Source organism: Hippopotamus amphibius, chromosome 2 (assembly GCF_030028045.1).
Source record: "Hippopotamus amphibius kiboko isolate mHipAmp2 chromosome 2, mHipAmp2.hap2, whole genome shotgun sequence".
Lineage (NCBI taxonomy): Eukaryota > Metazoa > Chordata > Mammalia > Artiodactyla > Hippopotamidae > Hippopotamus > Hippopotamus amphibius.
In genome coordinates, this window is record NC_080187.1 from 205,548,553 (window position 1) to 205,563,770 (window position 15,218).

General features: G+C 40.5%; 1 protein-coding gene across 2 annotated transcripts in view; it reads left to right on the forward strand.

Annotated features, from left to right (window-relative positions):
* The first annotated feature begins 1,364 nt into the window (after nt 1–1,364).
* Nucleotides 1,365–15,218, forward strand: part of SNX1 (sorting nexin 1) — a 33,421-nt gene continuing 19,567 nt past the window's right edge. Inside the window, exon 1 of one of the 2 annotated variants that reach the window (XM_057722795.1) lies at nt 1,365–1,572. In XM_057722795.1, coding sequence (XP_057578778.1) covers nt 1,414–1,572 — 159 coding nt within the window. In that variant the 5' untranslated portion in view covers nt 1,365–1,413. The remainder of the gene's footprint in view (nt 1,573–15,218) is intronic. The other variant, XM_057722794.1, reaches the window with a different exon arrangement.

Consider the following 15,218-nt stretch of genomic DNA (forward strand, 5'->3'; position numbering starts at 1 on the left):
GGGATATGTTTGGAGCCTAGTAAGGACTGTTGGGCGGGGCGAGAGGAGGGGTTCCGTTTTTGTTTTCTCATTTCGTAGGGACTCAGGCCAGCACAGCTCCCCACTACAGGCTGATTATTTATGCCAGTCTCCTTCAAGGTAACTTAGAACGAGAGAGCTTTCCGTATGTCCAGTGTGTCCAATAGTGACATTGGAGATCGCCATCCTAAAAAGAACGTCTTAAGCCGTCTGGTGTTGGTGGCTGGGTTGGCTGCCAGTAACAAGGTTGATGATGTTAATTTTAATTTTATCTATCCATCCCTCCAGTCAATTCTCAAACATTTATTGAACACTTAATTTGCCAGATTTGGTCTATAGACGCCGAGGATATAAAGATAGGACACGGCCCCTATCCTCAAGCAGCTCACAGACCTGTGAAGGAGCCAGTCTCTGATGCTGAGGAATTGGCAGTTACGAACAAACTAAACCTTTTGTCAAAGTTGATGCCAAGTTTCGTACCATCTCTATAGAGAAGAAAGTAAGGATTATCTTGCTGAATTATCCCATGATAACATATCCCATTTATCTTTAAAGATAGTCTTGTCTAACTGACTTAGATTTTAGGCCCACCAGACAACCAGTGAATAATTTAGGTCCCAGGAAAATTTTGTTCAGAGTTTAATTACCCTGCCATCTGTTCCACTCCACTTACTTCACAGCAGTTGAGAAGATGATCCTAACTTCCTTGCGACCAAATTTAGGACACTGAAGGCTCACCTCCTCTTTGAGGCCTCCTGACTTCTCCAAGCAGGACTGATGGTCTCTTTTACTGTGCTCCCACAGCACATTATAGCACTGTTCGTTTACATGTCCGTCTCCCTCAAGCGCCTAGTGGGCCAGAAGCGTCTTTATTTCTATATCTCAAAGGCATAGCAGGGTGCCAGGCACGCAGTGGATGCTCGATATATATTTCTTGAATGAATTCAATGTCAAAAGAATAAATACCGAAACTTTACTGTATCTGTTCAGAGACCTCAATCAAAAATATTTATTGCATCTCTATGAAGCCACTGTGCTTGGCATGGGTTGGTGGCACGTAAAGGTTTTCAGACTCGCTTCATCTCCCTAAGAAGCCAGGTAGATCCAGCGATCCAGCACACAAAGAGCCCTAAGAACCTGCGCGGCTCCTAGCTCCTCCTCTTCTGCCCCGCTGTCCCCTAGGTGAAGAGCGCGGAGTCGCGATCCAGGGCTCGGATTGGCTGGGCAGGAGCTGCGGGCCGCGCCGCGCCGCCCCGCCCCCAACGCGCAGGCCCCGCCCTGCGCGTCCCGCGGGGCTGGTGGCTGTGGTCCCTCTCGGTTCCGCTGGAACGCTTTGCTCGCGGCACTATCTCTCTATAAAGTTGTTGTTGCGGCTTCCGCCGCGGGTGGAGGAAGATGGCGTCGGGTGGTGGTGGCTGTAGCGCTTCGGAAAGACTCCCTCCGCCGTTCCCCGGCCTGGAGCCGGAGTCCGAGGGGGCGGTCGGGGGGTCAGAACCAGAGGCCGGGGACAGCGACACCGAGGGGGAGGATATTTTCACCGGCGCCGGGGCGGCTGTGAGTTCGCACCCTTTGGGGCAGGCAGGCGGGCGCCCCCAAAGGAAAGAGAGGCTAAGCGAGGGTCGGGGAGGCTGGGCAGAGTGGGCTCGGCGAGACCTTGCGTTGGTGACAGTATTCGTGGCTTGGGTTCTGGATGAGCCCCGAGACGTAGGGCCTGGCTTCCCCGCCTCTGGGCGGACGGTGAGGAGTGAGGGGTGTGGTGGCTTCTCAGGTGAGGTCCCTAACAGTGAAGAGCCGCCGAGGCGGACATTTGGCCCTGCCTTGTGGTGACCCCACGGACCCCCGGGGCTGTTTTGCTGGTGGTTTCCTCCCGGGCTGATTTAATAGATTAAGATAAGGGAATGGAGCGCAGACTTTTCTTTCCTTCGCCTTACTGTTCCAAGGATGAATAATGTTATCTGGAGTTGCCCAGGATGGTGATCTGCCCACAGATCCTTTCGTTAGCTCAGTACTTAACCGGTAATTACTAAAGGCCCCTTCTGGATCTTAGTCTATGAGAGTTAGGCAGACTCCTTTGATCTCGAGGATTTTCAACTGCCAGATGTCGGTTGAAAAAAAGGTCCTGCCATATAAATCGCCACATAGACCAAACGCTTTGTCCCTTTTAAAGGGATGTGTGCCTGAGTACCTCAGTGGGAGCAAATCTGTAAATGCGAGGAGGAAATGGTATTTCCCATAGTAATATCCGGGTTTCTGATGAGAGTTAAGTATTGAGAAAAACTAATCTTTATATGCGGAATGTAGAAATCAGTAAACCGTTCTGGAACCAATGGAGATGTTTGGGGCTGTTTTATAAGAATTCTGACTCATACTGTTTGGTACAGTTAGTTCCAGGTTGAAAACTTCTTCAGTGCTGGGAGTGAGTTTATGTCTTTCCATCTTGGATAATGCTTAGCTTCATAGTAGCCATTCAGTATAGGAGTGACTAAATAAAACAGCTTTAAATTCTTTATACAAGCATGTGTCTGAAAAAGTTTGAGGCTTGTTTCATTTATGTCAGAAAAAGTTTGTTTTTTGGCAGTATCTTCTGCAGTAATCATTAGAATTTTCCGTGTAATGTATTTAGGAATTAAGTCCATAATCGCAGCTCAAAAAGTATTTGCTGATACTAATATAACAGCTCAAACTGTCTAATGAAGTCTCTGCTATTCTGAGAAGTAACTCTTGCTGCTAATTTAGTTGTTCTGTTTCCCATTTAAAGCAAATCTCTATAGTCTGTTCCTTTAGTGATTCTCTCATAAGCCGTGAAGAACAGCGACTGTTGATAACTGTTGGGGTGGTAGATAGTCAGACTGAACATCTGAAAATAGAAACTCTGGCTCTGAAAGCGATTGGTCACATAGGCAAATGATGATTTATTTTTCAAAAAGGACCTGGAAAGATGAGATGTTATTTTCTTCAGTTCTCTAAATAAGTTCAAGAGGTTGTGATCTGATTGATCTCACCAGATTACTTCGCAGAGGCATCCATACCTCTGTCTCCTAAGACAGTGAAAATACTTTGCCTAATTTTCATCTCTGGGAAGGAGGAGGAGGTCAGAATGAACTTGTTCTACCACAGAAGGCCAAATTATTTTTATTTAGATTTTGATCCTGGAAAATTGAGTTGCTGAGGGAACTAAAATGCTACCTGTAAGCTGTTTTTTTAGCAGCCTGTCCTGATGTTTATCTTCAGGAAACCAAGGCCCCAAGATTCCTCACTAGTTAGGCTGTGAATTTCTTGTTAAATAGTCATTAATACAAATTATATTATAATACATGTAATTGTGAGCCAGTGTGAGAAGATGAATTGCAGTGCTTCTGTATCTTAAGGAACAACATTGAAGAATAAAGTAATTAAGAAAGTGGGCTTTGAAGGCTGATTTAAATCCAGGCTATGTTACTTGCTGGCTTAACCTTGGGCAGGATACTTATTTACTCTGTACAGTTTCCTCACCTGTAAAATGTGGATAGTAGTAGTATTTACCTCCACCATTATTGTGAGAATAAATTAGAATACCTGTAAGACACTTAGGACAGTTGAGCATTTTGTAAACTAGAATTACCTGAAGAATCAAAAAACCCACAGGGACTTCCCTGGTGGTTCAGTGGGTAAGACTCTGAGCTCCCAATGCACAGGGCCCAGGTTCGATCCCTGGTTGGGGAACTAGATGCATGCCGCAACTAAGAAGTCCGCATGCCACAAGGAAGATCCCGTGTGCCGCAACTAAGACTTGGTGTAGCCAAAATAAATAAATAAATAGTAAAAAAAAACCCACAAAATCTAATAATGAATTAGAAAAATTAAATTAATCCTAAAAATGGTTAATATAGTTTATTGAAATTAAACTAGTAATAAGATTGATTTGATTAAAAGCCATCAAAGTAGGCACTTGACTTCAGCAGCATCTTACTGATATAAGTTTATCTTCATACTGTGTTTTGTTGCATGTTGGAGGCAAAGAGAGGAGCGTTAAAGAATTGAGAAGCTGAGGCATGTAAAATTTAAAACTCATTTATGGCATGCATATAATTCCCTGGACATTGATGTAACAGTTGCTGCTGTTAGTCATCCCATCTGCTCTCTTTTAGGGCCCAAGAGGCTTTGTTAATACAGTAATAAAAATATGATTTGATTTATAATCGAAAGAGCAGCCCATGATACGCATGTTAGGATCTACAAACCAGTTATTTGAATGCGACAGACTGGAGTTAAAAGAAATATTAAAACAAATTTGAAATCACTGCTTTAAGCCTGAGAACCAGCTTGTGGAAGGTCTGATTCTTAACAATAATTAAGACCTTATCTTCTTTATGCCTCTTATTTTGTGGACCTATGAATAAAAAGGTCTAAAATTCTAAATATAGTATCTGAATCTTTGGTTGGACCTAAATCCAGATATATATATTTAGTTACAATTTTCTTAGTTCTAGGGTGGGGTTAACTTTTCCTTTAGTAAAAGGAGAGACTAAATTGGAGCCACTCTGGTTCTCCTAATTCTTAAAATTATTATGTTAAAAAGACTAAATAGCATACATGTTTTTACATCTCATTTGACCTCACTGGTCTTATTTGCATACTTCTAAACCTGAATGATAAAATTGAAACAAGTTCTTTATCTGCCTTCCCAGAAGTTCTTATATCCCCATCTCTTTTTAGCAGTATGCCAGGACCACCATTAGACTTGCTCTCTGAATAAAAAGAGAACTGTGGCAGCCTTTCTCACACTGAGAGAAAGGAGGAAAACATAGATTAATGACATCCTCAGTTCAGCTTTTGGCCAAATCTGGTGACTTGTTCATTTGATGACATACCAATTAGATTTTTTCCTCACCACTCTTATTCTTAAATTGAAACCCTCATAATTAGAGAAATGGCCAGAAAAAAGAAATAAGATAAAGACAAAATAGGAGGGGACTTGAAAATGAAAAGCCATATATTGAAAAAATTGTCTTTGGCTAATCGGTACTTATTTACATACTCCCACTGGTGTTTAAGACTAAAGAGCAATATCACATGCCTTTGTTGATAAGTCAAGGCTAGCAATTGGCTTCTGATTGACAATGTTTTATGGACTGCAGAGAATCATATAAACAGGTTATGTATTAACATTTAGACAGAAAAGCACATGGTATTTTTAGAATCCAGTCCTACATCTATGATAAATGTAACATGTATCCTGAGGGGGAAACAAATCAGCTTTTTTTAAAATTGTGGTATAAAACACACAACAAAATTTATTATCATAACCATTCTAAATTGTTCAGTTCAGTAGTGTTAAGTATACTCACATTTGTGTGAAACAGATCTCCTGCAATTCTGAAATTCTATAGCCATTAAGTAACAAGTCCCCTTATCCCTCTCCCCTCAGCACCTGATAACCACCATTCTACTTTGTGTTTCTATGAATTTGACTTTTAGATAACCTCACATAAGCGGAATCATACAGTATTTGTTTTTTTTGTGACTGATTTGTTTCACTTAGCAGTTTCCTCAAGATTCATCCATGTTTAGCATGTATCATAATTTCCTTCCTTTTTAAGACAGAATAATATTCCATCAAATGTATATACCACATTTTGTTTATCCATGCATCCCTCAGTGGACATTTGGGTTGCTTCTACCTTTTGGCTCTATGAGTAGTGCTACTGTGGGTGTGCAAATATCTCTTTGAGACCCTGCTTTCCGTTCTTTTGGATATATACTCAGAAGTGGGATTGCTAGATCATAAAGTAGTTCTATTTTTAAGTTTTTGAGGAACTTCCATACTGTTTTCCATAGCAGTTGCACCATTTTACAATGTTTTCTCAGCTCTTTTTTTAAGACCAGTTTATTTCCTTTTGAGTGCTTATAGGATAACTTTTTTAGATCTGGACATTAGTTGGTAATTTCATTAAAAGCCCTAAGGAAATTGATAGTTTAGCTGGCTAATATTTTAAATCTCTGTTCTGCAAGATGCATGGTGGCTGTTTCCAAAGGTATAACATGTCCTCAGTAAGTTTCTTGATACTATCCTTTCTCTGTTCCTAATCAGACTTCTGAAAGTTAATCTATACAACAGTATTTTTAAACAGATTTATTGCTTAGTTTCTTTAGTTAATGATAGTTATTTACAACTAATATTAGTAACTAGTCATAGGTAAGTGTCCCTTTAGTGTGCAGTATTTTCTATAGGCATGTTGTCTCAAACACTTGTTTTTGGAGCTAACATCACATCAGGTGGTCAGATCTGATTAAAAGATCAGAAGTTGAAATTATACGTTTTTCACGCAGGTCTGATACAGATGTTCTTGGAAAAGTCAGCAACTGGTGTTTTGTCTAAAGATTCATTTTAATGCTCAGCTCAAATTGTAAACTTCTAAGAAGTTTAAATTTTCCTGAAGTACATAGACTCATTGGTCTCTTCATCATAGACTTGTACTAGCAGTTACCTAGCTTTCAGGGTTATGGAGGAGAAGCTAACAAAAGTAGTTACAAAGCACTTTTGGAGGAAGGGGCATGAGAGAAGACTTTTAAAGATGACTAATAAGAGCCCAACTTAAATTTATTTAAAACTAGAATTTGTGGCTTATGAGAAAAGCAACTAAGGTTGCAGTCCAACTTCTACTAGTTTCTGTAGGGAGTTGCTGCCCCTTTGCTTACTCAGATGTCAAGGTAGTTCTAGTGACTTGGCCACTTGCGATTTGTTTGGTTGGGAGGGAGAGTGGAAAAAGAGCACTCTAATTTATCTTCTTTGGTCCTCAAAGCTTCTCAGCACTGTTCAGTAACTGCTGTCATAAATAGATATGAGTAGTTGATAGTTACTAGAGCAAGTAGCCATAAGTATCTCATCTCCAGGAAAAGCCTGTTGCTCAACTTTGTCTGCCTTATTCTTTTGCTTAGTCAAGTGGATATCTGGGGCTTCATTTTGCTTTCAGAGCAGATTTGAACTGGGTTGGTTTTGCTTTTTCAATTTAGAAGCTAATGCACCGTTAGTACTCTGATCCTTCTGCAGTTCCAGGCCCTTCTAAGTTATATTAGTTTGAGACCCCCGAAATTTTGTATGGAAATTTTAGCTTCAGACATTTTACTGAATCCTCTCAAAGTCCTCCTACCAGAGGATTCAGTAGAATGTCTGTAGCTAAATTTTGGTAGATCACAAATAGCCTTTTACTTTGAGTTTCTACTGTGCTTGCTCATGGTAGCTCAGTGGTCAGTTTCAGGCTTATTTTTCCCACCCTTCTAGCCCCCCCTTTTCCATTTTCATTCGTCCTAGAGGAACTAGCTCAGAGGTTCTCTACTGTTTTTGTGTCATGAACCCATTAGCAGTCCAAGGAAGCCTGTGGACCCATTCTCAGAGTAATGGTTATAAATGTATCAAATATTTAATATTACAAAGGAAACCAATTATACTGAAATGTAGTTATCAAAAATTAAAACAATTTTATATTAGTAACATATGCTTTTTAAAAAATGCTTTAAATAATATAAATAATATCTAGAGATAGGTCTAATAACTACCATGATTTTTAAATTGAGATGAGCATAAATGATATTTGGAGGTTGGTAACAACTATAATATCATATAAAAATATCTAATTTCTATTAATGTCTCATACTGCTAATACTCGTGGTTTGTTGCCTATCTTTATAATTGAAGAAAATGCTGAATTTCAGTTAAAGGTTAGTGAAAAGTAAATTGTAATTTTATTCCCATTTAAATTCATAGGCCTCCTCCTGAGCTCTGTGGCTCATGGACCCCAAATAAGAATCCCTACTTTAAGTCCTTGAGTTATGAGAGGGGGTAATATTGTGAAATCATTTGGGTTAGTCACATATTCACCCAATCTGTAGAGTAAGATGCACCAAATCCGGTGGACACGGAATGTCCATTCTCCTAGGCACAGAAGGTTTTAGTGCCTCTGTGCCATTTTTGAAACATGGTGTGGGAGAGGAGTCACTGCCTGTGGTAGGCGGAATAACTGCCCCCTCTCCAGCATATCTACTCCTCATCCCAGAACCTGTGAATGTTTTAGGTTACAAAGCGAAGGGTGAATTTGGAGGTGGGATTAAGGTTGCTAATCAGCTGACCTTAAAGTAGGGAAATTATCCCAGATTATCTGAGTAGGCCCAATGTAACCACAAGGATCCCTTAAAAATGGAAGAGACAGAGAGTGACTACCTTCAGAAGAAAGGCCCAGAGAGATGTAACGTTTTTGGCTTTGAAGATGGAGGAAGTGGGCCATGATCCAAGGAATGCAGGCAGCTGCCAGAACCTAGAAAGAGCAAGGAAACAGATTCTCCCCTAGGACCTGCAGAAAGGAATGCAGCCCTGATGATACCTTGATTTTAACCCAGTGAGACCTGTATTGTCTTCTGCAGAACTATAAATTAATAAATTTGCATTGTTTAATCTGTTAAATTTGTGACAATTTGTCACAGCCGTGATAGAAAACTAATACACTGCCCCACTTAGCCCATTTCTCTCCAGAAGTAAACGTGGCAAAAGGAGCAGTATTTCATGCCAGGGTCTTCCAGGGTAATTTTTAAAGACTTCGTGACTACCCTGTTATCATCTGGGTATAGTTTCTGGGGTTGACTCTTTTCTAATTGTCCATTCTTGTCACACAATTCCATAGCTCCATCTTGCCTTAATTAAATCATCCTAACTTCCCATTGGAAAGTGAGTATGTACCCTAGTTCTCCAGAAGCACTGTTACCTGAGCTTTTTACTTGGTTTCATCCTTCAAATGCAGTTGAAAATTTCAACTGTACTACCCTTCTGAGGTCCCTTGAACACAATGCAGAGGTTCTGCCTGGAGCAAAGAGCAATTGAGCAATATCAGGAAGAATCACAACTGGTTAACTTAAACAGAAGATACCCGGAAACACAGCAGTACTTCTCAGTACAGAATGGCTGTATCAGCTCTGGGGGACAGGAAGCCCACATCTGTCCTTCGCTGAGCTAAGAAAATTGTATTAGCAGCCTGAGGCTTATGGTTTGAAGCTGCTAATTGGCAAGGAATACCTGTTTGCTCTTAACACAAGTTCTGTCTTGCTGGCAGATCTTTCTAGTGCCTCTCTGAGAATTAGGATTAGACTGTCTGTATGCACCTGTAATTATAAACAAAAGCACTTGAACTTTTAAACAGACATCAGTAGAACCACCTGCTAGAATGAATAGCCAAAGAGAGTCAGCAACCATTGTATATCCTCGCCTAGGATTCTGTCACTAAAAGAAAGAATGCGTCCTTTATGAGAAAAAGAGGGGGTGGGCAGGGGGAAGTAGGCAGGGCCATTCTTTGGCTTTATTAACTACATCACAAACATACTATTTTCATCACAGAAAATAGTTTTATCTGTTGCCTAGAAATTTAGCCCCCTTCAAACAGAGTTCTGTGACTTGTTGACTATTAAGAGATTTTTAAGATATGGATTATAAAGCAAGCCTTATTTTCAGTATTGGTTTTGCCACTCTGTAATCAGTGTACCTCTGCCCCCCAAAATGAGTCCCTCCTAAAATTTAAACTGTCTTTTTTATTTTTTTATTGGAGTATAATTGCTTTACAATGTTGTGTTAGTTTCTGCTGTACAACAAAGTGAATCAGCTGTATGTATACATATATCCCCTCCCTGTTGAGCCTCCCTCCCACTCTCCCCACCCCCATCCCACCCTTCTAGGTCATCACACAGCACTGAGCTGAGCTCCCTGTGCTATACAGCAGCTTCCCACTAGCTATCTGTTTTACACATGGAAGTGTATATATGTCAGTGCTACTCTCTCAGTTTGTCCCACTCTTCCCTCCCCACACCATGTCCACAAATCCATTCACTAAAATTTAAACTGTTGATTCAAAATTAGCTTTTTAATATAAATCATTCCTTAATACTGATTAAAAATTAGCTTTTTAACCTTGGGCATAGCATATGAAATATGTTATAATGCCAGGTGGCTATTTATTTTGATGACAAGTAAGCTATTATTATAAACTAGTCTCATGGAAGACTTGTTTTCTATTAACAGTCCTGTATAAATGTGGGGTACCACAAACGGGTTCATTTCTTATCCTTAAAAATAGTTCTGCTAAGCTTCTTTTGCATTTGATTTTAAGTAAAACTTGAGAATATTATGCCTCAAAGGACAATTATGTGTTGGGTACTCTTCATCCTGAAGAAATAGGCAATGCCAATCCAAATCAATCAACTGAAAATAAATTTGCTAAGATCAAAAATAAAACAAAGAGAAAAGAGACAAAATTGGGGGCAGGGGTACTTACAATATGCCAGAGAAAGAGTTAACATACTTGTGTAAGAGAAGTGTACATGTAAGTAATGCTAACTTAGCATAGAAAAATGGGCAAAGGACATCAAAACACATTACGGATTCAGATGGCCAGTAAACATGTGGAAACGAGACAACTTTTAACCAGTTATCCTGCCAAGATTTTTTAAAGGAGAAAGAATGCTTAATGTTACTCTGGGGGTGGATGCAAATTGTGATCTTTCTGGAAGGGAGCTTAGAAGAGCCTTTGAAAATTTTGTTGAATGATTCTGCTTAAGAATCTATCCCAAGGAAATAATCAGATGTGGACTTATAAATAGGGATAAACATCACCATATTTTTTGTGACGATAAAAACTTGGAAACTGTCTAAATGTCCATCATTAGGGAAATGACTGTGTTGTAGTTATACCCATATGATAAAGAGTTGTCACTAAAAGTGGGGTTTTTGTACAACCTTAATGACACAAAAAAAACTGCTCAGATGGCAGAGGAGCAGAAATCACAATGCAGAATACAAAGTTTTACATACAAATAAGATGAATTTTATAAAAGAACTACTGAGGAAAAATTAGAGTAGTAAATACAGTAATCAATCTAACTATCTTCAGCCTTGAGTGGTTTTTGGAATGGAGTCCCAGAATATATCTGAGGAGCAGTTTTCTGTTCTCAAAGGTAGTTGTCACCTAGCTTACTAAGGATGCACAAGCTTTTGTTTTCATCACAGTTCTAGTCAAGCAATGTGTGGTTTGGGCTTGAAGGAGATCTGGTAGAGGAAGAAAGACAAATAGTTGTGCTGTAGTTGTCCCCACAGTATCCCATCCATCTGGGTCTGTCTTTTCTGATTAGTATAGGGAATGACAGACTACTATTTTTTTGAAGTACAGTTGATTTACAATGTTGTGTTCATTTCTGGTGTATAGCAACTTGATTCAGTTATACGTGTGTGTGTGTGTGTGTGTGTGTGTTTAAATATATGCACATATTCTTTTCCATTATGGTTTATTACAAGATATTGAATATAGTTCCCTGTGCTGTACAGTAGGATCTTGTTGTGTATCTATTTTATATATAGTAGCTTGTATCTGCTAATCCCAAACTCCAAATTTATCCCTTCCCCATCCGCTTTCCCCTTTGGTAACTTAAATTTGTTTTCTATGTCTGTGAATCTGTTTCTGTTTTGTAAATAAGTTCATTTGTATTGTTTTTTAGATTTCACATGTAAGTGATATCATATTATGTTTGTCTTTTTCTGTCTAACTTACTTCACTTGGTATGATAATCTCTAGGTCCATTCAGTATGGCTGAGTAGTATTCATTGTATCCATATACCACATCTTCTTTATCCATTCATCTGTTGATGGACATTTAGGTTGCTTCCATGTCTTGGCTATTGTAAATAGTGCTTCTGTGAACATTGGGGTGTGTGTATCTTTTTTTTTTTTTAAATAAATTGATTGATTGATTGATTGGCTGCATTGGGTCTTTATTTATTTATTTATTGGCTGTGTTGAGTCTGTTGCTGCGTGTGGGCTTTCTCTGGTTGTGGTGAGCGGGGGCTACTCTTCGTTGAGATGCACGGGCTTCTCATTGCCATGGCTTCTCTTGTTGCAGAGCACGGGCTCTAGGAGCGTGCAGGCTTCAGTAGTTGTGGCTCCTCTAGAGCGCAGGCTCAATAGTTGTGGTGCACGGGCTTAGTTGCTCCACGGCATGTGGGATCTTCCTGGCCCAGGGCTTGAACCCATGTCCCCTGCACTGGCAGGCAGATTCTTAACAACTGCACCACTTGGGAAGTCCCTGTGTTGGGTCTTCATTACTGCACGCAGGCTTTCTCCAGTTGCGGAGAGTGGGGGCTACTCTTTGTTGTGGTGCACCAGCTTCTCATTGCAGTTGGCTTCTCTTGTTGTGGAGCATGGGCTTCAGTAGTTACGGCATGTGGGCTCAAGAGTTGTGGCTCACGGGCTCTAGAGAACAGGCTCAGTAGTTGTGGCACACGGGCTCGGTTGCTCTGCAGCATGTGGGATCTTCCCAGGCCAGGGATCGAACCCATGTCCCCTGCATTGGCAGGCAGATTTTTAACCACTGCACCACCAGGGAAGTCCTAAGGGTGTGTGTATCTTTTCGAATTAGAGTTTTATCTGGATATATGCCCAGGAGTAGGATTGCTGGATCATATGGTAACTCTAGTTTTTTAAGGACCCTCCGTACTATTCTCCATAGTGACTGCACCAATTTACATTTCCACCAACCGTGTTAGGAGGGTTCCCTTTTCTCCACACCCTCTCCAGCATCTGTTATTTGTAGACTTTTTAATAATGGCCATTCTGACCAGTGTTAGGCAATACCTCGTTGTAGTTCTGATTCACATTTCTCTAGTAATTAGCAGTGTTGAGCATCTTTTCATGTGCCTGTTGGTCAGCTGTATGTCTTCCTTGGAGAATTGTCTATTTAGGTCTTCTGTCCATTCTTTGATTGGGTTGTTTGGTTTTTTGTTGTTGAGTTGTATGAGCTATTTGTATATTTTGGAAATTAAGTCCTTGTCAGTCTCATCATTTGCAAATATTTTCTCCCAGACAGAAAATATTCTTAATCTTTAAACTTCCAAGTTTAAATGATAAAACAGAAATGGAAATGTGGCTTTATTCATCTCCATATCACAAGAATGGGTTCTTCTAGGTGTTGGTAAAAATGGGTAAATTCTAACCTGTGCTTTTCCTGTTTTAGTCTCTCTGGTGAGCTACTAGTAAATTACATTTATATACATATATTCTTTTTTTTTAAATAAATTTATTTATTTGTTTATTTTATTGGCTGTGTTGGGTCTTTTTTGCTGTGTGCGGGCTTTCTTTTTAGTTGCGGTGAGTGGGGGCTACTCTTCATTGTGGTGCGCGAGCTCCTCATTCCCGTGGCTTCTCTTGTTGCAGAGCACGGGCTCTAGGTGCGTGGGCTTCAGTAGTTGCAGCACATGGGCTCAATAGTTGTGGCTCACAGGCTCTAAAGTGCAGGCTCAATAGTTGTGGTGCACGAGCTTAGTTGCTCCATGGCATGTGGGATCTTCCTGGAGCAGGGATCAAACCCGTGTCCCCTGCATTGGCAGGTGGATTCTCAACCACTGCGCCACCTAGGAAGCCCACATATATTCTTAATGTATCTTGAGTTTTATTGTCTCCTAGATCTCCATCTAGAGGCAACTGGTATTAGTGGGAACTGAATTAAAAGAAATAAATCAGATGGCTTTATATGAGATTCTCTGTACTGTGCAAGAGCTCAAGAAAGAGCATGTATAGGACGGAAGTGTGTATGTAAGAAAGTGGTTGGCAGTGTAGGAGGCAAAAGGGAAGTGTGGAGTTTGGTCTTGCCCTGTTACTTGTTGTCTGTGTCTCTGCAGTGATTTTTTTTTTGGTTGGTTTTTAAGATTGTGGAAGCAGCTAGAAGACAGGATCGCTGTCTCTAACAGAATTGGTAACATTTAAGCATATACAACTAAAAGCTCTTTAAATTTTATTAACATAGAAAATTTCAGTAGAAACATTGTTTGCTAATATAAATCTACATATTGGTAACAGTTTCTTTCCCTGAGGGTGGCACCAATACTGGGATGGAGCTGCTTGCATGGCAAATTCAGAGAACCCAATAAATCTGTCGTTTCACTTTGTTCTGTTGGGTCAGAAAGGGCCTGTTTCCAAGGAACAAACACCCTCAGATTTGTTAAGGAAATATTTCATAAAAGATTTCTTAAGTCAGGTCTTTTAACTGATTTGGCCTTGGGGTCTGACTTCAAAACCCTCTGATATGACACCATGGCTTCTGAAGCCAGATTCCCAGCTTTCTGTTCGTTTTCTACACAGTCCAGCTTTGTTCACTCTGGTACCGGTCTGGGGCCTCACCCCACCCTTGTTTGTGGCTGATCACTGAGCTTTTGATAAAGGCTGTGGACTGACTGTATTTTCACCATGTGCCCATAGGCTAAACATGGCTGGTTTTTCTTCTGCTAGCCTGACACGAGTCTGGTTGAAAATTGTGTCTCTGTAAGTTAAGGATGAAAAGATAAGTTATATTTACAACCAATATTAGATGTAAAGTGTTATACTTTCCTTTGCATGTCAGGAGGGTTGGTAATATCCATACAACTGGGCTTCAGTGAATGGTTCAGTCAAGGCCACAAAGTAAGTCAGGATCAGAGCTTGAATTCTGGACTCTAGTGTGGTGTCCTGGACACTAGAATGTGCCCCATCAGCATTTGAAAGAAAAAAGGTCATCAACTGATGAGAAATGCATTTGGACAGGTTCTTTTGAAAATTATCTTTGTATACACATACCCACATTGGGATCATGTGCTTTGGGGTAGGGCATTTCAGCACGGTTATGGTGTTAGAAATTAACCCTAAAATGTATGAGTTTATTTTAGCTCTGTGATCACCCAGGCCACACTTCATCACTAATAATGATTTGCTGCTTATTAAAGAGGCTGAGTAGTGATCCTGTCTTCCCCTAAACACCTGGGGGAGCAACTGAGGGGTGCATCAAAAGTCACTGTCTAGGTTTGCTTAGTTTGGGGGGGTTTTTGGCCTCACAGAGCAGCATGTGGGGTCTTAGTTCCCCAACCAGGGATCGAACTCATGTTCCCTGCAGTGGAAGCACAGAGTCTTAACCACTGGACCACCAGTGGTTAAGTCCTCTAGGTTTGTTTTGTTGTTGTTGTTGTTTTTTAATAAATTTATTTATTCATTTATTTATTAGGTACATTGGGTCTTTGTTGCTGCACACAGGCTTTCTCTAGCTGTGGCAAGTGTGGGCTACTCTTCATTGTGGTGTGCAGGCTCCTCATTGCAGTGGCTTCTCTTGTTGCAGAGCACGGGCTCTAGGCTTACAGGCTTCAGTAGTTGCAGCACATGGGCTCAGTA